The following is a 25,852-nucleotide window of genomic DNA, read 5'->3' as shown; positions in this document are numbered from 1 at the left end:
TATATTCATTTTCCTGCTAAACTTGTTCTTTTTTTGCATGTGGCATTTAGGCATTTAGCTCCTATAAATACTGTGTCTATTTACACTCTAATTGCAAGTCATTTTCTATCATATGTGCCCTCTCATTTCTTTTATCAATGATTAAGCCAATCCTAATGTTATCTAAACATTGCTCGAACTTGACTTATGTAAATGGAAACCCAACATGCATAATAGTGATTTCCCTTTTGATAAAGGCAGCAAAGGCTTTGACTAAACCAACATGCCTGGCATTCACAACTTTTTATTAAGTTGCCCTCTTGGCTTTTCTTGTCTTTTCTGGGTTAAGAACTATTTTCTGCAGTCAACCTGAAAAAGAAGGCTTTCTTGAATGTATTATTTCACAATAATGTTGTGAAATTAATAAGTATATGAGGGTTTGCACTTCTCAATAGCCTCTTTGTTAAACAAGAACTAAATGAGTAATAATCCTTTGGTCTTTATGTACACGCTCCGTTTTGGACCTTTGGCACCATAGTTACTTGTCACAATTTGGCATAGATACCCTCTGAACATTTTTTCCCCACATACTTCCTGTTTGGTCTTTATTGCTTAGCCCCTAATTGCTGCATGTTATGTGATGAATCATTGTACCTGAATTTTAAAAGCTCAAGACAAATAAAGCAGGTCCTAGTGAAGCGCACAAAATGTACATGCATTTGCACCCCATGACTCATTCTCTGACAAAGACATACCTGACAACGTTCCCCAGTTTAACTGCCTCTGCTTCTTACGATAGATTAAAAAAAATCAACTTATCAGGCGTGGGGATTCAGATGTAGTGTTTTATCATTTTGGTTTCCTCATAGAATGGGGGAAAAATAGGAGAAAAAATTACTTTGGCATTTCACACAATGTTTTTGTGACTTGACCTTTTTTTTATTTGAAAAATCACTCTCCTGAATGACTAATGCACTGTAATTTTGTTTTCCTTCCTTATTCTCTTTTTGGTACAAATTAACATTTGAATTCTATTATTTCCTGTTTTTTTATTCCTGGAACTATAGAGAAAGTTGATGGCCCCAGGCAGGCCAAGTTGAAAACTTACATGATTTCTGAAGCAGCAACTCTAGTCAGGGAGAAGTTTTGTGAAACTGCAGAACAGGACTTTTTTGTGGCTGCAGGGAATTCTGGCAAACTGTCAGATAATGAAGAAGGGAGAAACACAGTTGGGAAAAAAGAGATGGAGTCGACAGCATTTCACGGAGGTCAGGGATGATACATCTGGGTTGCCAAACTGGGGTGGCGGTCCATTTTTAAAGAAAAAAAGGACACTTGATAATCTGCCCCAACTAAAAAGGATTTTATGTCAAAGCCCTCAGGAGAAAGTTGATCGCACGTTGAGAAAAGTCTGGTTAATGGTTGAGGCTCACATTCAAGAGAAATGGTGTTGTTTTGTTCTTGTCAGGGAGACTTCTTGTAGTCTAAAAAGAGTCTTAAATAAGAAAAATATCAGTCTTTAGCAGGTATGTTAAAGTTTTATGATGGTGGCAAGAATAGTGGTCTGGTGTGAAACTTTATGTTTAAGAGAATCTAGGTTTATTTACTTGACCCCAACATTCTCTTTCAACAGATCTTTGGTATCTCAAGATGAGATGTAGGTGGACAACACAAGGGTTAACAAAAACCCTAAATGGATCTCAACCACTTAATGAATGAATTTATTTCCAGCTATGGAAAAAAATATATATATTTTTATGTTTTTTGCTTTCAAGCACATTCTCATTTAAGGTTATTTTGAAACAGTAGTAGTTTGATTCATTTTTGCCAAAAGTTTTACATTTAACTTGTAGAAACCTTTCTTTTTTTTTACAAGTGAAAGAAGATAGGCAGAAGCTCAATGTGTTTTTGATTTGTGAAGCTAAATCAAAAATAAAATCTATACCATTCTCTTCAAATATAATTTGTGAAAGCTGCTTTAAGCATATGAGAAATCAGCTCCTTTGCTATGCGCCATTCAGTCTCAGTACCTCGCCCGCATGACCAATACAGACTCATTTGAGATGGGTGTGAAATTTAACCTAAGCCCCTGGTGGTGATCATAGTCTTTATGGAAAGATTTACCAGAAGCTATCAGCGGGTGGAGGGGATAACATTTAATCAGACAATGGCTAATTACCCTCTTTTGATTTTTAATAGCTTGGGTTCAAGCATCTCCTGATCTTGTTCATGAGAAAAGTAGAACTGAGTAAAACTGGCAAGGATTTGACCGACATCCGCTGAAATGTGGATGCCTTGGATGCTGAAGGCACACATGATCTAAAATAAATAAATAAAGATTTTACAGATCAGCCGGGGTGTCAGGTCTTAATTATGGTTATAACCTCTTGGTATTGGCTGGAAACTATATCACAAATATAAGTCAAAACTTGAGTCTTGCAGAGGTCAGCAGGTCTAATTTGTGAAAATAAGGAAAGGGACTTGTTTTTCTTGGTACACTGTTGGAATCGCCATGCTTCTGTTTTGTATGGACAGTTGCCAGTCTGGGTTGTTTAGGTATCTTGCCTTCAAGACGCTTTTCACTGGAGGTATTTTTGACATGTTTTACTGGCAGGAGGCCTCGGGGCAGACCCAATTCTAGCTGGATAGGCTTTTATCTTTGATGGCTCAGCATCACCTTGGATGAGATGTGGAAAATGCCTGAAAAAAAGGGAGATTTTTGTATCTGTACTTAGACTGCAGTGACCCAGATAATCTTTAGAAAATATGCTCTTTATTTTTTGTTTAAATGTAACTGATGCAGGCAGGTATTATCTATCTTTGAGATGAGACATGTTGGAGGTGAGATGAAAGTGAACCATTGTAATTAAGCTCTAAGATTGATTCTACAAGCCAGCTTACACAGTGTTTTGGCAAACTCATGGAATTGGTTTTGCATAAGGCAGCACAATTTATCATGCACTCATGCTGTACTGCAATATCAGCAACCTCTATCAATCATACAGAAAACTGATCTGAGTTCATTTGCAATTTTTTTTCTTTGTTTGAAAATCTTGAATTGAAGATGATTTTTTTGGAATTAGCAAAACTGTTGGAGAACAGATATGGACTGAAATGATTAATGAACAACGAGGCCATAGATTTATAGCCCATTGCCAGTATAGCTCTTGTTACCAGGTTTGTTTTTTCAATAGCACTTACTTTTATAATAAAATAGTTACAGAGTATTTAAGTGGTATTTACATAGTACTTTTGTTGTACCTACTTAGTACTTACATGGTACTTGCTGTGTATTTATGTGGTACTATTTGCTTTATACTTATGTGGTGGGTATTTATATTGTACATACTGGATATTTATACTGTACACACAGGGTTTTTACATAGTACTTACTGGATATTTACATGTTGTGTTAATGTGTCTCTTGTAGTACTTACCACATGTAAAAACAAACAATGTGACTACAAATAAAGAACCTTAAATTTACTTTTTCACCTATTGTATGTTTCATGGTATTTACCATGTGTAACAAGAAAATAGGGAAGCAGAAGATAGCTTTGAAGTACTGTGAAAAAGACCTGGAATTTATTTTCTATATACTTAACTAGATTGGTGCGTGTCATGGTACTCACCATATGTAAGAACATGGGTATTTACATAGTAATTATGTGGTACCTTATTGTGTTTTGATAGTACTTACTATTAATGAGAGGAGAGTAGCTCCACAGTAATACTGTAATACTAATAAGTAATACTAATGTGAACATACACAAGATCTATTACTGCAAGTACTATTTAGTATAGTGGAAATATGGCTGACTTTATTTACTTTCCAGTTTAAATGGTGCATACTTGTATAGCGCTTTCTACCCTCCGTCGAGGGCCCAAAGCGCCTCACAGTCACAGTCCCATACCGCAGACCCATTCCCTACCGCTGCACCACGGCCGCCCCTTAAAATCCCTGAAAGTATAGTCTTAGTATAGTATTTAATTGTACTTAAGAGGTTGTATCTGTGTAACTACTATCTCCTTATAAATGGTAAGTGCCACAAAACACAAGCTTACCGTATAAAATTCACGTACAATAAATGTTCATTTCTGTGTACTTACTCCTCTCTCATTAATAGTAGGTACCACGAAAAACACAATAAGGTACGACATAAGTTTTCCCAGTTCTTTAAAAGTAGTTTGTTTACCTACTATCTTATTACATGTAGTGAAAACCATGAAACATAGAATAAGTGAAGAAGTAAATTCAAAGTTCTTTATTTGTTCTTACCTTGTTTAATTGCTACAAAAGACAGATTAACACAACATGTAAATCCGCAGTCGGTACTATGTAAAAACCCTGTGTGTACAGCATAATTACCCAGTAGGTAACACATACGTATGAACCAAATAGTACCACACAAATACACCTCAAGTACCATGCAAGTTCCCCAGTTGGTACAAAGAAGTACCATGTAAGTACCCAGTAGGTCCCATTAAAAAGTACCATATAACTACCCTGTAAGTACCCAGTAGGTACAGAAAGTACAATGTAATACCCTGTAAATACTGTAAAAGAAAATATTACAGTTTTTTTCCTTAATTAGGCCATTCTATTTTGATGGAAATCATTAAAATGTGTTGGACAGCATGCTTTAAAATAAATCTAGGAAACTGCAGTGGAACAGGTAAGGCAAACCTGGGGAAATCTGTCTTGTTTAGCTTTTATTACACTCCTGGACTGCTCATGTGTTTAGTTCAGTGAGAAACAGGGTTCTTGACAGCTGTGAGTTTTTTTGAGGACATGTGAGAGTTGATGAGTCATGTTCGACCTTTGACTGGCAGAATGAAACTCTTGTCAGCTTGTCCCTCCAGCTGCTTTTTCATTCTTTATATGGACTTTTTTAGTGTTCCCTAAACCAAACATTGACAGCTGGGGATGCTGCAGCTAAAACAGATATTCTGTGTTTGACAAGTCCTGAAACACACTCCACTTAAATTTGTGTACTTAGAGGTTGTAACTATAAACTATTCAATAGCTTTGATAAATAATATAACATTTACACCATTCTGCAAAACTGTAAAGAAGATCATTTAGTTTCATACGCATTGTAACGTTACTGTTTTTTGGTTTGTCGAACTAGCTTTAAAAAAAAAAAGGTTTTATATTTAGTACCTACTTTTTTATTAATGACAAAAACTTCTGCATCATTTTGATTTATATTACAAATATCCAGTTACTCAAAGGATGTGGAATGTCACAATTAGTTTTTGTTTACAACCATGTATTTAGCATATTTTTTCAATATTTTAACCAGTATTCTTATATACCAAAATATGTTCACAATTCCAATTTTGATTAAATAACCTTAAAAAAAAGTTTTGCAGAAGTTTCACATTTAATTCATATTAAATATATTTATTGTTGTCATTTTTAGTGTTCACCTCTGGTATCCTCAATTTGAAGTGATTAGTATTGGTATTTTTTTTTTAATGAAAATTTATATTTATTGATTTTTTTATTTATTTATTTATTTTTTAGCAAAAGTAGCATTGAAGCCAAAAAAACAAAAACAATCTTTTGACTCTCAGCGATAGAAATGGAACAAGCAAAAAGAAATTCTGAAAGTTTGCCGAGTTCATTTCTATGTCTGGTTGTGTGGCACCCTATTATCATTTGTAAATGTATTATTTATGTGCATTGTCACTCAATTTGAGTGGGTGTCAGGTAGTTTCCAACATGATTACTGGTGCAGGTATATCTGCTGTCATGTCAGAGCCACATGTCTCGTATAGTCCCCTTCAAAGGTTGTGAAAGAAACAGCTCCTGCGTTTAAAACAATTTTGTCTTACAAATGGGATTTCGCCCGTCTGTGATGGTCATCTTGGAAATTTAAAGGAAAAAGCTGTATTAAAGAGCAGGTAAATAACTACTGGTGCCAACCCACATGCAACAAAACGCACAATGTCATATTCCATCTTAAAACTTTGACTCATACCCTTATTGTGTTTTTTTTCCCCCCAGTTAGTTGACCAGAGTTTGGTTTGTTGACTCTCTGTGGATATTTGAGAGGCCAACAAGAGCGTTATCTTCCCACACTCTTTATTCTCTCATCACTCTGTTTTCTCATCCCTCCATTCCCCTCATTTTTGTCAAGGTGGTCCCTTGACACAGTTTCCTCCTCAGATTCTAAAAAGGGCAGATGTTTAGGGACACTTGGCCAAAAGAGTTCTTGAAAAACCATCACTAGCTAACATGCATCGCAAGGCAATTTAATTCACATCACTTGCCACTTGGCCCCAGTGGGCCTGTGAATCAACTGGTTTTATAACAAGTGTTCTCCTTATTTACACTCTACTTGGTGGTTTCTTATTCCTTCTGGCTTATTGTGCATGTCCTCTTGAAATTGTAATAGACAACCACCGCATTAATTTCATACAGTCTCCTCCTTGCCAAAATGTCTTTTAATTACTATTTTAATATGAGCTTGTTGTCAACAATGGTGTTTAATTATCAGTATGATATTTTTTTCCCTATTGTATGATGATCTTTACAGAGATGGAATGGATTAGACACAGGAAATGATTGCTACATTTACCAAATGTTCAGTGATATTTGACCTTTTTTGTCTTTCTTTTTTTTTTTTTAATATATATATATATATATATATATATATATATATATATATATACTTAGACAGTCTTGGTACTTTGTCATGGATCAGATGATCCAGAGTTGGAACCAAAGCAGAGATTTAAATTGCATCTTCAGATATTTCTCTGTGTCTCTGTATTTCATTTTTAGTAATCAGTATAATTTTGCAAAAGTTCACAGGTTAAACTCTTAAAATAATGATTTTAAGGTAATGCTTGACATTTGTTTTTAACCGAGGCTTCAATTTTTTCATTTTTCTTTTTGTTTGGTCCTACTTTAGGTACAAGTTGATACGCAGAAGAGTCATCTGGCTGATAGGACAATGGATTTCTGTCAAGTTTAAATCTGTCCTGCGACCTTTACTCTACGAGGTCATCCTGAGTCTCATGCAGGACCCCGACCTGGTGGTAAGAAAGATACTGTATTTGCATCTTTTTACTTTTTTACATTTCACTTGTTCTTAAAGTTTGCAAATTTGACAAGGTGCTCATTTTTTACTTTTGTTTTTACTTCAAGTGACAATTTTAAGTGTAAAAACAAACATTATTTTAATCCTTTTAAACACAGGATGTCATGTTTTCGGGTTTGTGTTTTTGCCTCAGCTATGGGGAAAAATACTACAAAAACATGTTAAAAACACAAAAAAGACTTAGGTCATTGGAGTGGGTCTTTAATGTATTTTTTCTGGTAACTCCAGATTTTATTTTACTATCAACAGACTAAATTGTAAAAAGAAGTTGTGTTATAGACCAGGCAGGGCTTTCACTGCTCTGCTTGCTACTGATTCTGATTGACTGAGCACACCTGGTCCACACCTGGATTTCCCAATGCAGAAATATAGAGGGACATGAGGGTCCTTAAAGGAAGTGTAAATTATTTAGGTGTTTTTTCCTCAACCCCCTTCGTGTCTTGTCTACACTACATTTCCATTTGACTTGATGTCAGCCTACACCATAGATGGTCATTAAAATAAATCAATGATCAGGCAGGTTATGATTATAAATCTGTGTACAGGTGGATAGTTGTGGCCCATTTTAAAGACTCTTGTCATTAAGGTCCATATAATTTGTTTTTATTTATAATCATTGAGCATCTTCAAAGTTGCTCACTGATACAAATTACCGACTGCTCGATTTACTTTCATTTTGTCTTCTAGTGAGGCTGAACGGATTTGGTGATTTCTCATGTTAAAAAGTGGAAATTGCTCTATGGTTTATGAGGGTAATTATGGCTTCTAAATTTCCCGTAGCCCTTTATTTTTACATAAGCTTTCTATTAGATCACTGAACAGCTCACCAATCATGATGTGGTCACTGATCAATATTGTGCCTGGACCAGCTTGGAACTGTTAGGGCAAAATTAATTATTGATCATAAACTTTTAATGATGCTAATAAAGGGAACTGCAGTTAGCAGTGCGGGTTTTGGTATTTTATGGTCTTTCTGCAATCGGGAATCACCCAAGGTTATAATTATGTTTATCAGATATTTTGTTTTATGTCTTTTAAGGTACAATTAACTGAAATTGTCTTGGTTTTCCAACTTTAGGCTGCTTCTATTCCGTCATGGAAGAAGGGTGTTAGGAATAAGAAATACTGGAGGCCACCAATTTTACCTAAATCTTTTGATATCCACTATAGCAAAAGCTATCTTAATCTAGTACATTTTTTTCCTCTTAATTTTTTTTGTATTACATTTCTGTTGAAAATGTACGCTTTGTCATATTATCAAATAGTGAAATTTAAGGCTTTGATTTGTAAACATTGTTGGAAGCAGCTGATACATTCACTTTTTTCCTTCTGAGAGTTAAGTTAGACTTGCATCAACCTTATTAGGTGCATCAACACTTACCTGAGATTTTTATTGGCCCTCAAACCTATTTGCTTTGGTGGCAAATCAACAGCATAAAAAGTGTTGCTGGCTGAAATAAAAATGACTGAATAAAACCTGACCTGCTAGCGTAAATGACACCTAGTGGTTCTCTGGTGAACAAACGGGGCTCCCTTCACTTTGGTTTTCAAAGAGGAAGTACCTTCTGATTGACTGACGGATGTGGATTAAAAAGTGATAATACACACCTAAAAACAGACTTTTGCTTTACCGTCTGGACAAAAACAGGTGGTAAGAGGTAACATCTTTCTCTCTGAAATGATGCTTTATTACCCATCTCGGCGATCAGCATTTATATCATTTTTCTTTCTCGCTGCAGTCGTGATTGGTGCCGGCTCAGTGAGCGTTATGTTACCGTGACAACTTGCCATTAGTGCCACCACGCATCATACAGTATATTCTGCTTTTTGTGAAAAAGCAATCTAAATAAAAAAAATAAGAAGAATAAAGTACTAAAAATCGATTAAATATTTTCCCTTTGTAAATGACCATGCTATAGGGGTAATGCCTGATGACTTGTACATTATCAGGAATTAATGCACTTTGCTCCGCTTCGTGTCAGACATTTCAGGCTTCTACGGCGTGTTAATTTTTTTTGAGAATCCACACTTCGTTAAGCATTAAGTAACATGCTTGTGCTAATCTTATTTTTTTTCTTAGTGCAAGTCATGCACTATAAGCTATAGTAAAATGGCACCTGAATTTACTTCATTCCGTTTTAACTGTCGCATACAGTCAATACCTTTTACCTTTGTGGTGTTAAGATTAAGAATATTTATTTTATGTTGAGCCTGTTTTGGTGCAGGCCATTTCAAATGGGATCAAGCTTGTGTTCTTCAATGAACTCAAGATAACATAATGCATGCTGGAAGCCAAGGCTTTTTTTTTTCTTTTGAATTGCCTTTTCATGTTTTTCTTCTCTTAAGGGCCTCTTGTCAAGACTTCTGCATATTTGGTCTCATCTCTACTGAGGGCTTTAGGCATTGAGGAAGATGCATTTTCAGTGATTCTTTTGCAGTGTTTTAACTTTAGAGGGTAGTGTTCACCCTCCAAAATATTTTGTTACAATTGGTTACCGTCACTTTTTTATTTTATTTTTTTTTACTGAAGTTTGTCTCTTTTATTTTGACAGAAAAAAAACCTTCCTTTAAAGCAGTGTTTTTTTATTTTTAATAAAGCTCAACCTATTTTCAATGCAGTTTATCAGCTTATAACTGAGATCCCCCTGGTTATTTTCAGAGCCTTAAGTCTCTGTTGCCTAGGTTCCATTTCCTTCTCTTGGCACACACTGAATGGAGACTGGTGTTGACAGAAAAGACCTGTGACAGATGAGATACTGTTCATGTCTTCTCAGAGCTGGGTGTCACTTTAGCCTTACAGTGTTGCTGCTGATTTAGCTTTATATCATAAGTTAGGCTGTGGATTTTGAGTCACCCTGCTTTCTGTATTTTTCAGTGCTTGTTCAAATAACTTCCTTGCCATGTTTGGATGAGCAGGTTTTGACGGTTTCTGAAATGTGCTTCCGGAAACTAGAGATTATTTGTAATAGTTTTACCATCTTTGTTCAAAAAATAGAGTTTAGACATTTTTTTTTAAATGTACTATTAATTCATTTTTGTCATTAAAGTGATTGAACCTTACAACTTTGTTCTGGGAAATCATAATTAAAGAATATAACATTCTAACATGATTTATATAAAACTAGAATGCTTTTTATTACTGTTTTTTGTTGGTAATGTTGGTAATTTTTATGTTATTTCCTAAAATTGACAATGTCTGCATCTTTTTTTTTTAATCGTTTCCTTACACTTTAAAAGATGCACCTTTTTCAGAGGCTGTGAAACGCCTGAATCCACTACTTTAACAGAGCAGTTGCCAGCATGAATGCTTTCTTTTTTTCCCATTTTCAACAAATGTGTGAAATCTCAATTTGACAGACCGGCTCTTCATCACTCCTGCATTCAGTTTGAACTTGCTTATATTTAATTCTGCACATTTTGAGAAGAAATGCTCATAAAGTAAATATTTGGGCTGAGGGATAATGCATGTGCATAACGCAACCGCCTCATTCAGCCGTCTTCTATCTTGAATATTGGTTTGAATATCCAGTAAGCGTGTGGCTTTTATCACCATATTCTTTCATTGTTTCGTAATATTGGTTAAATATATAAAAAAAGTGATTTTATTTTACTTTGCTCTTTATACATTTGAAAAGAAAATTCCAACATATAATTTGGTAGTTCCTTTACTCACATATTTATGATTGAAAATATTTTTTGGGGACACTCTATTAAAATGAGTCTTAAACCATTGAAAGGGGAGCACCTTGCCATTCTGAGCTACAAGAAAGTTGCACAATTATTCAACAATACTACTTACTGCCATTTTGAGTAGAGCCCAGAAGATTTATCCAATTGTATCTTTAAATGGTGTTGGGTGGTGTGTCTGGGAGACCTGAGATTAGCCTGCGAGTCCGTGTGAGTCCACCAACTGCAGATTATCAGCTTCATCAAGACGGGAGAAAGCAAACCACAGCTGCCAGAAGCAGCTGCTCTGACCTGCTGGCTGGCAGTTGCAAAAAGGGTGATGACATGTGGTTGGTGAAAGCCATCAAACAGCCAATGACCCGATAGGAGACATCAGCCATGGTGTTGTGTTGTGTGTTCAGTCGCATCAGGGTGATATGTGTTCAAAACATTGTTCTTTTCAATTTCAACCATATGACCGTCAATGTAAAAACACAAACTCTGCTTAGTTTAGAAATTGAAGATATGTGGATAAAGTGGAAAAGAGTTTCAAAATAGGTCTATTGAGGTTAATTCAAGTAGGAAATGCAAAAAATGGGATTACTAATCTACAAGCTCCTAAACTAGAAGTCATCACTCGGACCCAGTTTCTGTAAAGCGTAAACCTGTGTGTGATTTAGATTCATCTTGCAGCTTTCTTTTTCATATTAGTCCCAGCATCACTGCAAATGTGATAAAAAAGTATATATTTTACAAACCGGAGGTTAAAGAATGGCTGAAGGTTAAATTCATTCATCTTCCTTGGAAGTTACTCAATGCAGCCTCAGAAAATACATGAGGTGTCAGAGCCCATTAGCAGTAACTATCCATTCTTCTAGTGTTCAAAAGCGTTGACTTGAGCAGCGATAACTTTGATTAATTGTGTTTCTGAACGACATTATCAAGTTCTCAAATCCATCGGAGGGAATCTAAGTCCAGCTGATTTTTCACTAGGGTTGTGAATTTGTTTGGATAGTTCAAATATGGTGGGATACAAAGGCATATGTAATTCTTGATTTGTAACACAAACAATATATTTTGTGCTCAAGTACAAAAATTATGAAATTCAAAAAAATGCAAAATACAATTTGCACATGTACAACTTAAAATTACAACAGCTTGAAACTAACTATACACACAAATCTTTAAAAAATACACACTACCCATACAAACACATTTGATGTAACACTGTTTTTTTAATTTTTTTTATATCTCTATGAAAGTCAAGATTTGTGCGTATGTGATGCGTTTAAATGCTGCTAGAATGCTGGGTCATCAGCTTTCTTATCAGCCCCTTTGAACTTAGATTGTGAATATTATCTGGTGAAACGCAACAGATACGGCCAATAATTAATATAAATAACATTAACAACAACATATACTGTATGAGTTACAAATCAGAGTAATACTATTTTCTCTCCATATAACTCTGTTACTTTTTTCCCAAGTTTTTAATATGAAGATGTATTTTCCCTTATTAAACCTCAAGAAACCTAAATCACAGTTTTTTTTTTTCATGTTTAAATATTTGATGTTTGTCTTTTTAAATTGACAGGAGGATGATAGTTTTGGCTTTTTGTCACAAACTGTTCTCTTTTTTGTGTTTCTTGTTTCCTCACAGGTGCGGATTGAGACCGCTACAACACTCAAGCTGAATATCCTTCCAGTGTTTGCTCGTTTTCAGATGACATTGATTTGTGCTTTCTTCAGGACTCACTGCATCACAGCCAGAACACAGGAAGAAAATGTTAGTCTCTGAAGGCGAATGGTTTATGCATTCACAGAACAATACAGTCCTTAACCTGCGTTCACCTGTTGATGACTTTGAGTTCCGAACAGAACAGTTTCTCCCAGTGAGTACCATTTTTTTAAGAGTTAAAAACATACATAAAGGAAGCTTAATGTGATCATTTATTTTATTTCTCTATCCTTTCCTTGTGTTTTTTTAAATTTTGTTTTAGTATCTGGAGTCCATCTTCGGGCTCCTGTTCCACTTGCTGCAGCAGGTGACAGAGTGTGACACTAAAATGCAGGTGCTCCACGTCATTTCCTGCGTCATTGAGAGAGTAAACATCCAGGTGAGATCTCGCATGTAAAAAAAAAAAAAAAAAAAGCTGCACAGCTCTGTCTTATATTATACATCTTTCATTCACTTTCCAATATTGAGTTTTTGAAGTAGAAGACATTTTCTGTTGTGTTTTGAACAATAGCAGCTCAAAATACCACATTGAACTCCTAAAACATTTTTGTAATGCATGAAGAATATTTTCAATTTATGTTGCCTGCAGAGCACAAAGGTAAATCAACTATCTTATCACACTGTTAGCTCAATATGAACGATTCTTCAGTGACATTTTCTATGTAATTAAGCCAAATTCTGAGTAAATCCCAAGGCTTCAGGCAGCATTTGTTCTGATGTCTGTTCTCATTTACCATTAAGTCACAGTCTTTCCTCAGCAGTGCTCTTGTGGCCATATGGAATACATTTTTTTCTCCAGCACCCATTAAGGCGTTTTAATCTTTTTAACTGCCAGCCCTGAGAAAAATTGACCTCCCCCTCAGCCACCCTGCTGGGTTTTTTCAGATCCATTTTAGGAACTCTTATTTAAATGATTCGTTGACGTAAATTTGTCACAGAAATGGCTTTTAGAAATGTCTTTCATCCTGACGAGCTGACAGTCTGGTTAAGTCAGTTGCTTGTTCCGGCTAAACTTCTAGAAGGAGGATTTCTATTAATATTTAGGTCTTACCAGCAGGGATTCTGAACCAACAAGGTGTAAGACACTGAAAAAAGAGATTTAGCATCTCAAGTGGAAATGAGTGATTTGACTTATATTGAGTTTGGCTGTTATTTATTTATTTATTTTTTCTTGCTGTCCATCTTTCAAACGTCCTTCTGGTCTACTTTTCTTTTTATCTTCTAAGCTGAACGTTCTCTCCGTACTTACTCTCTCTTTGTGTTCTACAGGTAAAGACAGAAGTGAGTAAACAAAAAAAAAATAATAGTATAGGTAGAAGTCAACAAAAAAGGCTTTTGGAAAACTCAACGTCTTATATCGACACTTGCAAATGCTCTTCACATCCTATTTTTCAAAAGACTTTGATAAGCGATGAAAGACCTCATTTAACTGAAGACAGAGAGGTTGGTTTAACATGTGCTGGGCACAAACCGTCTTTATTTGAGATGAGTGCTGGAGATTGAGCTGCCAGCAAACAGGCAGGGAGGAAGGGCAAATTCTAGATTAAGGGATGATGTGACAGAAGACATACATGGCACGACAGACGATGATATATGAGGGCAGGAGGAGATGGAAACATGGTCGTCTGAGGTGACCTCTAACGGGGAGAGGCAGGAGAAGAGCATACTAACCATGTCATGATGTACCTTTGAGGGGGAGATTTAGTAACCGTGTTATGGCTTTAATAAATTACTGTTCATGCTTTTAGTTGACACACTGTGGTCATTTTGCACCTAAAAGCCTGGCACAAGCTCTGTTGGACGTGTTTATAAGAGTTCACCTTACAGAGTTAAAAAAGCAAGGGAAACTGTTATTTATTCTGTAGCATCCTTAATTTTTAGGAGTTACTTTACACCAAGTCTTAGGATAAGATAACTGCTCATCTAAAGTTCTTGTACATGCCTATCATCATCACATTCTAAATGGACTATGTAATTACTTGTTTTTGTTTGGTTGGGAAAAAAACATTGGTTTCATCCACTTTTACATCACATGGGATTTTGTGGGTGCTGTTTTCCATGGATATATTTTTTTTAGCAGTGCATGAGTATGCAAACATTTTTAAGTCTGGGATTTGAAACCCCAAACAATCTTAACCCCAATCTACAGCTGCAGGATAAAAAAACATGTGAACCCTTTGGAATGACTTGGTTTTATGCATTAACTGGACACACGATTGTGTTTCATAAAAACATAAATTGGTATGATTTAAGCAGACAATGTTTTTCTCCATTGTTGTGATTTTTATTGGGATAAAAAAAAAAACACGTGTCCGTTTCGTACTGAAATTGAGGTTCTCGTACTTTCTCAACTGTATTTTAAGTGTTCCCAGCGGCCTTTAAATTGTAATTATACAGTTTTTAGTAAAAATCGAAAAGTGTGTCGTTTTCTAGGACATTGTTGCTACAATTGTTGCTACAGGGCAGCAGTAGTTGATTCAAATTTTGCCTCTGAGTTGTGGGCGGGCCCATTGGTAGGGAGTTAGTTTGCACTTAACTCCCATGATCCTTTTGTTTACACTCTCTCGCTAGCTTACAGCCTCTCACAACCCCAAGCTAACTTTAGCAGTGCAACAAAAATGGAAAGCAATGTTGGACTGATCCTGCCATACAGTTTTGAGCCAGATGCCAGCTTGGATGAGGGAAATCAAGAGACTGTAGCCTCGTTTCCACTGAGAGGTCAGCTACGATAAAGAGTGGTCCAGTTGATTTTGGCGAGCGGTTCCACTGAATTAAGCCTCACTTCCACTGATCAGTTTGTTTTCAAAGTGCATGTGTGGTGTAGACTGCTAGTGTGTCATTTCATCATTGTAGTGCAACAATTAGAAAAGCAAAAACAATGGAGGTCCATTGTGTATAACAGGAATTTAAGGTTGTTTGAAAGAATTAAAGAGGAAAAACTTTTGGATTGGAACCATGAATGAGCGCTATATTGGCACTTTCTGATGTCATTATCACTTTCTGCCAATTCCGCGCCAACCGTTCCTTCCACTTTTCAATGGACCTACAACCGATGGGTCATTTGGTACTGTTTAATCGGTCCACTTCACAGTGGAAATGCTCAAAATACCAGACCGTTCTGAACTGCTTAGTGGAAACTGAGAATTATTAGAGGTATTTGTCTAAATGTGGATGCATTGGAATGGAGCGGAGCAGGGAGCTAGTGGCCTGACAATTTTCATTTGTACATTACAACTACAAGCTTTTTAAAAACTGCCTTTTTTCGCCTGCTCCTGATTCACCACAATTTGAATAAAAAATACTCATAAACTAAGTTTTAATCTTAATTTCCTCCATAATGAGAAAAATGCTACAAGAATATGTTAAAAACACAATTTTCATTAGAGTGGGTTTTTATAGGGTGAAAAGGTTCACAATGGTGCTAAAGTAGCCAGTGGTATAGTTATTAATAGTGTGAGGAATTTAGTAGATTTTGAGATTTTTTGATGACCTGCTGGTCATTTAATTTTTTGGGAGCAATTAGACATTATTGTTCTAGCTTTATTTTTCAGAGAAAGTCCACTGAGAGCCACCTCTCTAACACAGACACCCTGTTCACACTCCAGCTCAAGTACAACTAACGGGTCAAGAGTTTTTCTCAAGGGGGCACCACAGTGGGGGTTAATGAGGGGTGGCACAAGTACTGCTTGGCATTTATCTCACCCAGGTTTGATCCTGACAATTTAGAGACTTGAACCGGTGACCTTTTTAGTCCACGCCACCACTGCTGCACAGACTGTAACAGTGGTGATAAATGAAAAGTGGCACAAAAATCCCAAACTTTTCTGTGGATCAGCTTTTTATTACCACTACTAAGAACATATTTCTTTCATCATTAGCTTTGTTTTTCGATTGATAGTAAGGAATTTATAGCTGGTTGGTAGATTAGAAATAAAGATGTCTTTGTTTTGCAGCTCTACTTTATAGTTGCAGGATCACAATGTTCTTTCACATTCAGAATGAGGTCTAGCATATTAATATTTAAAGTCTTGCTGTAAAACCTCAATTTTTTAGCACTGATTATGCAGTCAAAGAAGCACATTATTGCAGCCCCATACCAGCACAGGTCCTGACTTTTGAAGACGGGCCAGATTGCTTCTCTTTTGTTTAGCTCTGAGGATGCAACATTTCTGATTTCTAAGCATTATTCAAATGTTGTTTGCAAAACCTACAGGTTGTTCAGTGCAATTCTTACAGCACTTTCTGTCTCCCCAGAGCATTTTGGCACAGAGAGTATGCTTACTAACAATGATGCTCGCAACAGAATCTTGTCTCGCTTTATTATACGGCTGTGTGACCTTTCCAGAACCAGGTTCTGGCCTCTCCTTTATACACGTTTGTCTTTGTTGTTTTAGTCTTATAGATGTTATGTGCCACTCAACAGCATTAGTTAAAAAAAATAATCTTTAACTGCTGCAGTGTTGTTTTTATGCACATCAGGGGTGAAACTCATCATGCCTTATTCATTATTCCCAATTTGTTGATGCCCTCGTTTTGACCGTTTTTTCTAATTCATTAATAGCTTTTCAGTCCACACGACATCTAATTTTTAAAATGATATTTTTTCCCCTTGTGCTAGAATTTGTGCCAAATGCTTGTTTTTTTTGTTGATTTTCCTGCTCCAGATTAGACCGTATGTAGGCTGCCTGGTTCAGTACTTGCCCTTGCTCTGGAAGCAATCTGAAGAGCACAACATGCTACGATGCGCCATTCTCACTACGCTCATCCACCTGGTTCAGGTAAGCCGTGTGGATCAACTTTCTTTCCTTATGTTGTCGAGCAGAAATCTGTGACCTGACAGGCTTTTCCAGCACTTTTTTTTTAAATGTTCCTGCCTTTCTACCACATCACAGTTGAACAATGTGATGTTTGTGGTTCGTTGCGATTTATTGTTACCCAAAGAGGCTCAAAACAAGAGAAAGACGAGGAAATGCTTTGTGGGCAGACAGGCATGTCTTTGCGTTTGGTCTGCTTTTGTAAAGAGTGAGATGTGACAGCAAACCAAGAAAAATGGAGGCGTGAAATTTGTCAGGAATCCCTGCCTAATCGAACAGAGTCCCTCAGTGCCCTAAATTCAATTCAGTTTATTTATAAAACGCCAGTGCACCACGGAGGTTGTCTCAAGGCTCAAGACAAAAGGTAAAAAAACCATCAAACTGGGCTGAATAAATTGTTTAAATCCAATTTGATACAGATCAGTCCAATAAGGCTTTTTGTCATAACCATATTTTAATAATTCTAAATGCTTTTACAAGTGACCAACAAATTACACATAATTATTTTTATGTAGCCCATGCAAGCAAAAGGTGACAGGTGAGTCAAGAACTCCTTCAAATATTATATTAGTCTAATCTGCCCTTATCTGTGATATTGTAATATTGTGTGGGCGAGCACCTTCCCATCTACTCTCAACAAAATACTGATTGTGGAAAAATGTTTTGTTCCAATTTTAACTCTTTCAAAGCCACTAACTCCATTTGATCATTTATTTTTCAGAGTTAATAATCTTGATATTTATGACATTAAAATTTATCAAATTTGTATTCTTATGTAGAAAATTGTGTTGAATGGAATAGAAGACTTTGTTAATCTCTGCAGAGAAAAATTCCATGTCTGGTAGCTCATCCATGTAAACCAGCAGTCACACTCAGAAGACAGTAAAAATATACATAAAAACAAAGATAGAAATGCTATCCCCGAACATTTCATATTTTACTTTAAAACTAATGCAGAGATTCATCATGTAACACCCGTCAAAATGGTAGTTATCATGTTCCGCAATGTGCCACATCAAGATCTCCTTTTAGTTTGCAATTTAGAGGATGTGGAGCAAATGTGGAGCAAATTTTCCCATCTGGCCATGAATATCCTGTTGAACACGTCTTTTTAAAATGTTTTAAGGCAATCCCTGATATTAAAATAATTGTATAATGAAATGTCTTTTTTTTTAGATGTGTAAAGTGTATAATTTTATTTTATGTCAATTTTACTGTTGTATTAGGTAGCAGCTCTAATACAAGCCCATATGTGTTTTTTGCGTTTCCTGCACCTTTTTAAATGTTTTTCTATAAAACTTTTTTTTTTTTTTTTTTGCAATAAGTTCTAAAAGTGAGAAAAAAATAAATAAATAATGAAAATAAAGAAATCTGTTGCAGAGCCAGTTTGGTTATCTGCTCTGACTGGTTGAAATCTGAGGCAACAGAAAATAAACAAACGCAAAAAACACTGAAACATATGTTGTAACATGAACAATGTAGGTTAGTAACTGCATCTATAAGAACAGGGCACGTGATGCGTGTTCAAGAGCTGGCTAAATTGATATTTTTGAACATGCCTGCCTGACACTACCCAGTACTATTGCATCTACTCACAGTTGGTAGTAGCTTGGTCCAAAATCTCAAAGTGGTGCAAATTTCGCAAATCTAGCTCTTTCACAGCTTTATTCAGATATATAATATAATTCCATCCAGGCACAAACTACAATTATTACATTTTCCTTCATGATCAATTTTGAAACAGTTGATACTTCCAGGTTTTTAAAAGGACACTACCCATATGTCACTAGCAAATCCAAGTCCCTGGTTAGTCAAAGTTCATCTGGTTTAACTTTTGACGTAGTAACTTTATTAACCAGGTATATAGTTTATTGAATCATTTAGCTTCAGCTGAGTCTATTTTCCTTGAGTTCAAGTAAGTTAAGAGCAGAGTTGAGCAAATGCATGCATCAGTGCCATGTTGTACTGGGGGGATTTTTGCAAAATATACCCTTTTTAATTATTTCCCTCAATATCAATGCTGCAAGCTTATTCAGGGAAGAACTTGTCATTGATGAAGACTTTATTCCCTAAAGGACCAAATCAGCCTACTGCAGTCTTCATTAAGTTTGGACCCCTATGTGGTTCAGGCTGCGTTATGTCATCGTGGCAGATGAAATGCTCCGTTTTAATGGCAAACTCCCTTTGAGGGGGTAGAAATGAGCACATCTGGTAAATGAATGAGGCACTGGGGAATAAGCTTGACAGGACATGGATTATCTGTCTTTGTTTTACAATATTATTTTGGGTTAAATGTATGCAATTACCTAAATAAAAAATACATTATAATCTTATTTTGTTGGAAACAATAAAAACCAAGTGTCTTTTGGGGCCAACCTTAAAAAAAGTAAAAGGCAATTTGAGATTAACGACAGTATACGTTTTTGAGTTGTTAGGAAAAATGAAATAAACATTTCATTTTCTGTGATCTTTCCCTATTGCCGTGGGGAATTTATTTCCTCCCTCTAAACTCATTTTTACTTTTGAATTTTACTACCATTGTTTAAGTGGAGCTCTTTGAAGATACCACATTCTGGGTCTGTGCAACTAAACGATTCTTTCCATTACTTTGTGTGCAAATTGTAAATTTTAATAAATTTTAAGTTTATCATGATCATATTTTATAGCCGCTCCTAAAATCCTTTATATTTCTCAAAATCAAGAGTACCTCTTATGTGTGAATTACAGTTGTGCTTATTGGCCTCAAACTGATTTTATGTGGTGCCAGATGCTCAAAAAAAATGTTTTAATGTGACTTTGGTGAGCTAAATCTTCACCATGTGATAGATTGTTGGAGCATTGTGACTGCCATAGTCAGGAGCCTCATGAAGCAACACGTACTGTACTGCAACATAATGAACAGAGAAAGTGAGTGAATTGTTTTGTGTTTTATGGTACAACTCAACAATTAAATTGCAATTGTGAATATGTTGAATAAAGTTTGGTTTATTTCACTTGTACTCCCCTGTAAATGCCGGTTATTGCAGATAAAACAGGCACACTTATCATAAGCCTGAACAGATACAAACATTACCGTATATTTTTAAACCTTCATTCGTTAAGATTTTTGAGAACTTCAGTTGAGATACATACTATGTAACTTTTAAATACAAAACAGAGCTGTGCTCATTTGCAAATGTTTTACCAAGACTGAACCAGATTTAAAAAAATCCTTTTAAGTGCCTTTAGTACGTAAGTAAATACATCTTTATTTATATAGCACTTTTCTCAGAGAGCGACGCATGAAGAGCTTCACAATGCTAAAACAAGATAAAATCAGAGAAACGACACAAAATGGCACCTGGTGCCTAAAGCAAGTAAAACCAATAAAACATACTCAGGTACACAAGTAAAGTTAGCATAAGCTTTTTCTAAATAAAAATATCTTAACTTGATATCTTATAATAACTGTGAAGTATTTGTAGCAGTGAGTTGCATCTATCTTTATCTTTAAACTTGCATAGTTTTTTCCTGAAATAAAAAAAAAAGTTAAATTCATGGTTTTATTGGTTTATTTGAGGCCTTGAGCACACAATGCAGGCCGCAAACGTAAAAGTAGTTTTAGTCTTTTCTTATTGGCGTACTATTTCTGTGATTCAGTATTTCCCAAAGGAAGATTTCATAGCATCTTCTCATCCCAATATCATTATTTTAACTGCAGTTCAGCTCTAAATGGGAAAAATTAAATGATGTGTGGTATTTTTCCACTTCTTGTACCCCATTGTGTATAAATATGATCTTGCTGTTTTAGTTTGAAGTGACAAAACCAACTGTCCTATATTAAAGCAACCACGAACCGTATCAAATTACACTGTGTATAAATAACTGCTCTTATTTAATATCCTAGATATTTTCAAGACTTTTTTTGACATTTATTCGGATCATCTTAAGATGAGTTTTCTTTGAACCAAAGCTTTGAAAGTGACCAAATTTGTTGTCAGGTTTGCCTTTTCCTTCTTTCATTCCAGTCTCTTTGTGTTCCTTTAGGGCCTGGGGGCAGAGAGTAAGAACCTGTACCCCTTCCTTCTTCCTGTCATTCAGCTGAGCACCGATGTTTCTCAACCACCTCATGTCTATCTGCTGGAGGATGGACTGGAGCTTTGGTATGTATCACGCAGCAAACTAAAATCTGAGTTACAGAAAGGAAGTCTCCCTCAGGGAGACATTTATAAAGCACTTAGTGATCTCATTTAATCCCTCACAAACACGCCTACGTGCGAATGCTCCGGCTATAGCTGCCGTGATATTTTCCTGTTTTGTGAGGCTCTTGTTTGCCTTTGAGTCCTTTTTGCTTTATTGATCATTTGACTGAATTGCTGTCTTATGTCAATGACACATTAAGGAGGCAAATAAAAATACTTTGCAGATAAAGACGTCTTTTATTAGCTCACTTTAACGTCTTGATCATGATGTATTTTTCACTCTCGTATGCCTCAGTCAATATATTTTACTGATGTGGAATATTAAATAAAAGCAAATGCTTTTTGTCTCCTTCTTTTTTTCCTTACACTCCCGTCAACGTGCATTATGCTTCCCACTTTTGTGATTCCCATATTGTTTCTTCTCTTTTCCCTCTGTAATTTGTCCGTTGTGTTTCCGTCCTATTTTCTTTTGCCACCTTTAATCTGCGTCCTCTACAACCTTTTTGGCCACCTTTTCCATTTTCTGTTTTATCATTTCCTTTGTGCTCATTTCCTCTTCTCTTTCATTTTCCTTTCCCCTGTGCCCGCTCTCTTCCTTCCCTCCCTCTCATTGTGTAGGTTGGTAACTTTGGAGAACAGCCCAGCCGTCACCCCAGAGCTGCTCAGAATTTTCCAGAACATGTCAGCTTTGCTGGGTGAGCTCATGAAATATTTCTTTGTTTTGTAGTCTATCTGACTGGGTTTGTAGAAGAAAGTTTTTCCTCCTGCCTTCATGTAACTTCAGGGTGTTTTGCATTTGCATACAAATTATATCAGCTGTGGGACTCTAGAATATCGCAGTAATATAACGAGTGATGCAACCTGGATAGTTTGATTAGCACAAGGGCATCTTAGTGGGACAGGGGTGAGTTTCTTGGTATGAAAAATTGTTGCTGTGATGAGAAAAAACAGCAGTATTAGATAACAGACTTTAAGGAAAGTTGATGAATTCCCCAGTGAAAGACTCAATTTTAATAGTTTCATTACTTCAGGCGATTGTAGCTCGTACAGATCGCAGTTGTTTGCAGTCGCCTCCAGGCATCTGAGCCACTACACCGGCTCTGTAGGCAGCTGTGAGGGGTTGCAGATTCAATTGAGCCGGCTGGATGATTTCTCACAAGCTTCAGAGCTTTGGGACGCCTCACATGCCGTTCCAGTGCGTGTCCGCCCTTCCGTCTGATGAACTGTGCTGATTTAGTGTCCCCGCTCGGATCCAGTGAGTCAGACTGATATGTTCGCTTGCACACTCAAGATTTTCTTGGCGTATAAACCGGGAGCATTTGATCGCTTTTTGTGTGGTTAGGGAATCCGCGAGATGCAGAAATGTAAAGACTGGAGTAATGGCGGAGGAGTGAATTAAAGAGGATTGGGAGAAAGGAGAGCTTGAAGAAACATGAAAAGGAGGCAGTAGATGAAAAAGAATTTAAAAAAGTGATGGCTGGAAAATTCATGAACAATTTTGGGTGTAGAAGTAGAGGTTATGCATAAAGCTAGGACATGGCTGGATGGAAAGATAAAGGATGCTCTTATCGTGTGCTGAACAGAAGCAGGCAAACCAAAGCAATGAACATCTTCATTTTATATTTGGCTCCTACATCCTGTTTACTTACTCTGATAATGTTTGCTGGTGCCACATCAAGCTCATGAACCTATTATCTTTCCATGTTCATATATCCTTGTGTCTAAATGCAAAGTCATTAGTGCTTATTTAATGTGCACTGGTAGTGTCTCTTTTACTGCTTATAGCAGAATTTAAAAACTGTATCTCGCCTTTTTATTCCAGTATTGCAGGATACAATCAAATATTGTCAGCTTCTTACTTTTACCCCATCAAAGTTGGCAAATACAATGATTCTCCAACAGTAGAGGGAAGTTGTAGGAGGAGCACATTTAAATGTAAAACAGATGTTAATCTGTCCTTAGAGGGAGTTTAAATCCGAATTTTGTCTTTATTAGAGGACTAAAACCTTTTACAAAATACTCTCCGTTTTACCACACTGGTCGCTTGATTGCTTGCAGTCGTTGTTTTGTTCAGTAAAGGTGGATTATGGACAGAATTATTTACAAAGTGATAGGAAGAAAGCAGCAGAAACTTTTCCGTTTTGGGTTTTGCCAACAGTTAGCATTTGTGGTAATAGTAAATCTTCCTTGTAAAAGAACATTTTCAAAGCAGTTTTGTTTTTTGCTCTATTAAAACTAAAACTCTTCTGGCATCTTCTAACTTTTAAAGATTGGTTTCATCAATGGCAGACTATCCAATATATTCAATATTATATATATATATATATATATACACACTGTATATATAACTTTTGTCTATTAATTTCTGGTGCTGAATATCTCTTTCAATTTTTTTTAGCTTACCACTTGATATTTGTTATATTTTAATGTTAAAATTGCTGATACAATACTTTAAGTCCTTTTTATATATAAAAAAATACATATCATAAAATATATCATAAAAAATTATATATATACATTTAAAAAACGGATTATCGTTCTTTTATATTAAATGTATTTATGTAGTGATTGATTTTAAAACGATATTTTCAGTTGTTTAATGTGGCCAATAGGGGCCCAAGCCGGTTCTGAGCCTGGATAAAAACAGAGGGTTGTGTCAGCGAGGACATGAAACTTAAATTTTTACCAAACCAAAAAGGGGAATCAGACCTTTGATATCAATACTGGATTGGTTGAGGCCAGGGTCAATAACGGGCGCCAACAGGGTGCTAGTGGAAACTGGTTGAAGAAGGAGAAGAGGAAGATGGGTTTGTAGGAAGAGAGAGAAGAGAAAAGTTTTGAGTGTTGGGAGAGTGGGGACTTTGAATGTTTAAATGTTGGAACTATGAGAAAAATTGGTAGAAAGTTAGTTGAAGACATGAAGATAGCCAGTGTTAGAGTAGAGTGCAGCATGTAAGGTTAGAGGTTTTTTTTGTGTGTGTGTGTGATATTGAAAGCCACAAGAAATGTATCGCTGTCTTTATTCACCAATAAGTCCGCTGACTTTATAAAGGCCGAGTGTAACAGAATCTGAGGCTTATTAGAGCAAAAAACAGATGTAATTTTTATCGACCAGAGTTTTCCAAATATTGAATTCCATTCACACACAACTTTTCCAATGAGCACACCACACAAAAATGCAGGGGGGTTTCAGCATTACCTAAATGACCAGAAAAGAGAGAATAAAAAACTTTTAATCAAAATGTTTCAGCTGATTTTTCAATATGGCTGGCAAGCCCCTTAACAAACATCTGTCCAGATCATGACCTGAGCAGGAGGTAGGTAAACAGAGATAAATAAATATTCTAGTCACAGGTTAACTCAAGTGAACACAATAGGAACAAGTTCCTTTTTTTTTTTTTTTTTTTTTACACAGAACGTATTTTATTTGTTTACAAACTCTCAGTCAACATAGCTTAGGGTATTAATGTGTCTTTTCATCCCAAATTAGTTAGTTTTTAAAGTTACTATTTCTTGTTGTCTGTTTCAATTTCAAGTTTGTGGATGAAAACTTTTCCTAGTGTTGAGACATTTAAGACATTCAATGCAATTAGTTCATCTAAATATTTATTTAGGTGTAGTGGCAGATCAGGGAGAAAATAAAAGTTTCTAAATGAGTTCTTTACCTGCTTAAGCAGATATGGAAAATGTCCATCCAAAAAAAAGAAAATGTCTTTGTGCTCAATCTTCAGTTGTCAGATTGTGGTCAGTCATCATCTTTGGCTGACTTTCATGTGGACATCCTGAGCTCATTTGTTTAGTCTGTGGAGAGCAGTGGAGGGATGTGGGGCGCGGAGAGTCTGGCCCCACTGGATGTCACAGTTTGCCAGGTATGTGGCCTGGCCTGTGTGATAACGAGCCCTGCTCCATTACTGCTAAACTGGAGCAGCAAATTCCCTAATTAGAATGTCAGGAGCCTTGCTGTGGCTAAATCATTAGACTAGCACTACACTCTCTATCACTCCTACTATGCTCCAAACTAGGACACATCTCACTTGTTTATGTGGTGCACTGACTTGTGTTGATTGGGAGTAAGCAGGGAAAATTACATCAATTAATGTGTGCAAGAGATAAAGCTAAAGTGCTCATTTATTTTCCTGCCATTTTATTTTATGTGACACTTCCGTTTCTCTTTAAATGCCTTCGAGCCCAAGGAAAGCAATATAACTAATTGACTGTCAGATATGGAGGAAATTAACCCGTTTGTTTCAAAAAGGATTAGCAACTAATATCTTATTTGATGATTTATTAGTGATTATTTTTTGTCCTAAATCCATGAATGGATTGATTTATCTTTACGCCTTAAATAATCACTCTAGAACT

At 36.1% G+C, this 25,852-nt stretch overlaps 1 protein-coding gene across 2 annotated transcripts in view; it reads left to right on the top strand.

The window, feature by feature from the left end:
• The window catches only part of ipo11 (importin 11), a 131,547-nt gene that overhangs the window by 54,460 nt on the left and 51,235 nt on the right, over nucleotides 1–25,852 (top strand). For both annotated transcript variants that reach the window (XM_036213474.1, XM_024275212.2), the window contains 7 exons: nucleotides 6,903–7,029; nucleotides 12,418–12,451; nucleotides 12,609–12,649; nucleotides 12,758–12,874; nucleotides 17,160–17,273; nucleotides 21,336–21,451; nucleotides 22,109–22,185. In XM_036213474.1, the coding sequence (XP_036069367.1) occupies nucleotides 6,903–7,029; nucleotides 12,418–12,451; nucleotides 12,609–12,649; nucleotides 12,758–12,874; nucleotides 17,160–17,273; nucleotides 21,336–21,451; nucleotides 22,109–22,185 (626 nt within the window). The remainder of the gene's footprint in view (nucleotides 1–6,902; nucleotides 7,030–12,417; nucleotides 12,452–12,608; nucleotides 12,650–12,757; nucleotides 12,875–17,159; nucleotides 17,274–21,335; nucleotides 21,452–22,108; nucleotides 22,186–25,852) is intronic.

Source organism: Oryzias melastigma, linkage group LG9, assembly GCF_002922805.2.
Source record: "Oryzias melastigma strain HK-1 linkage group LG9, ASM292280v2, whole genome shotgun sequence".
In the NCBI taxonomy this organism is placed as follows: domain Eukaryota; kingdom Metazoa; phylum Chordata; class Actinopteri; order Beloniformes; family Adrianichthyidae; genus Oryzias; species Oryzias melastigma.
The sequence above is the reverse complement of the archived record's forward strand: the minus strand, read 5'-3'. Positions and strand labels throughout refer to the sequence as shown.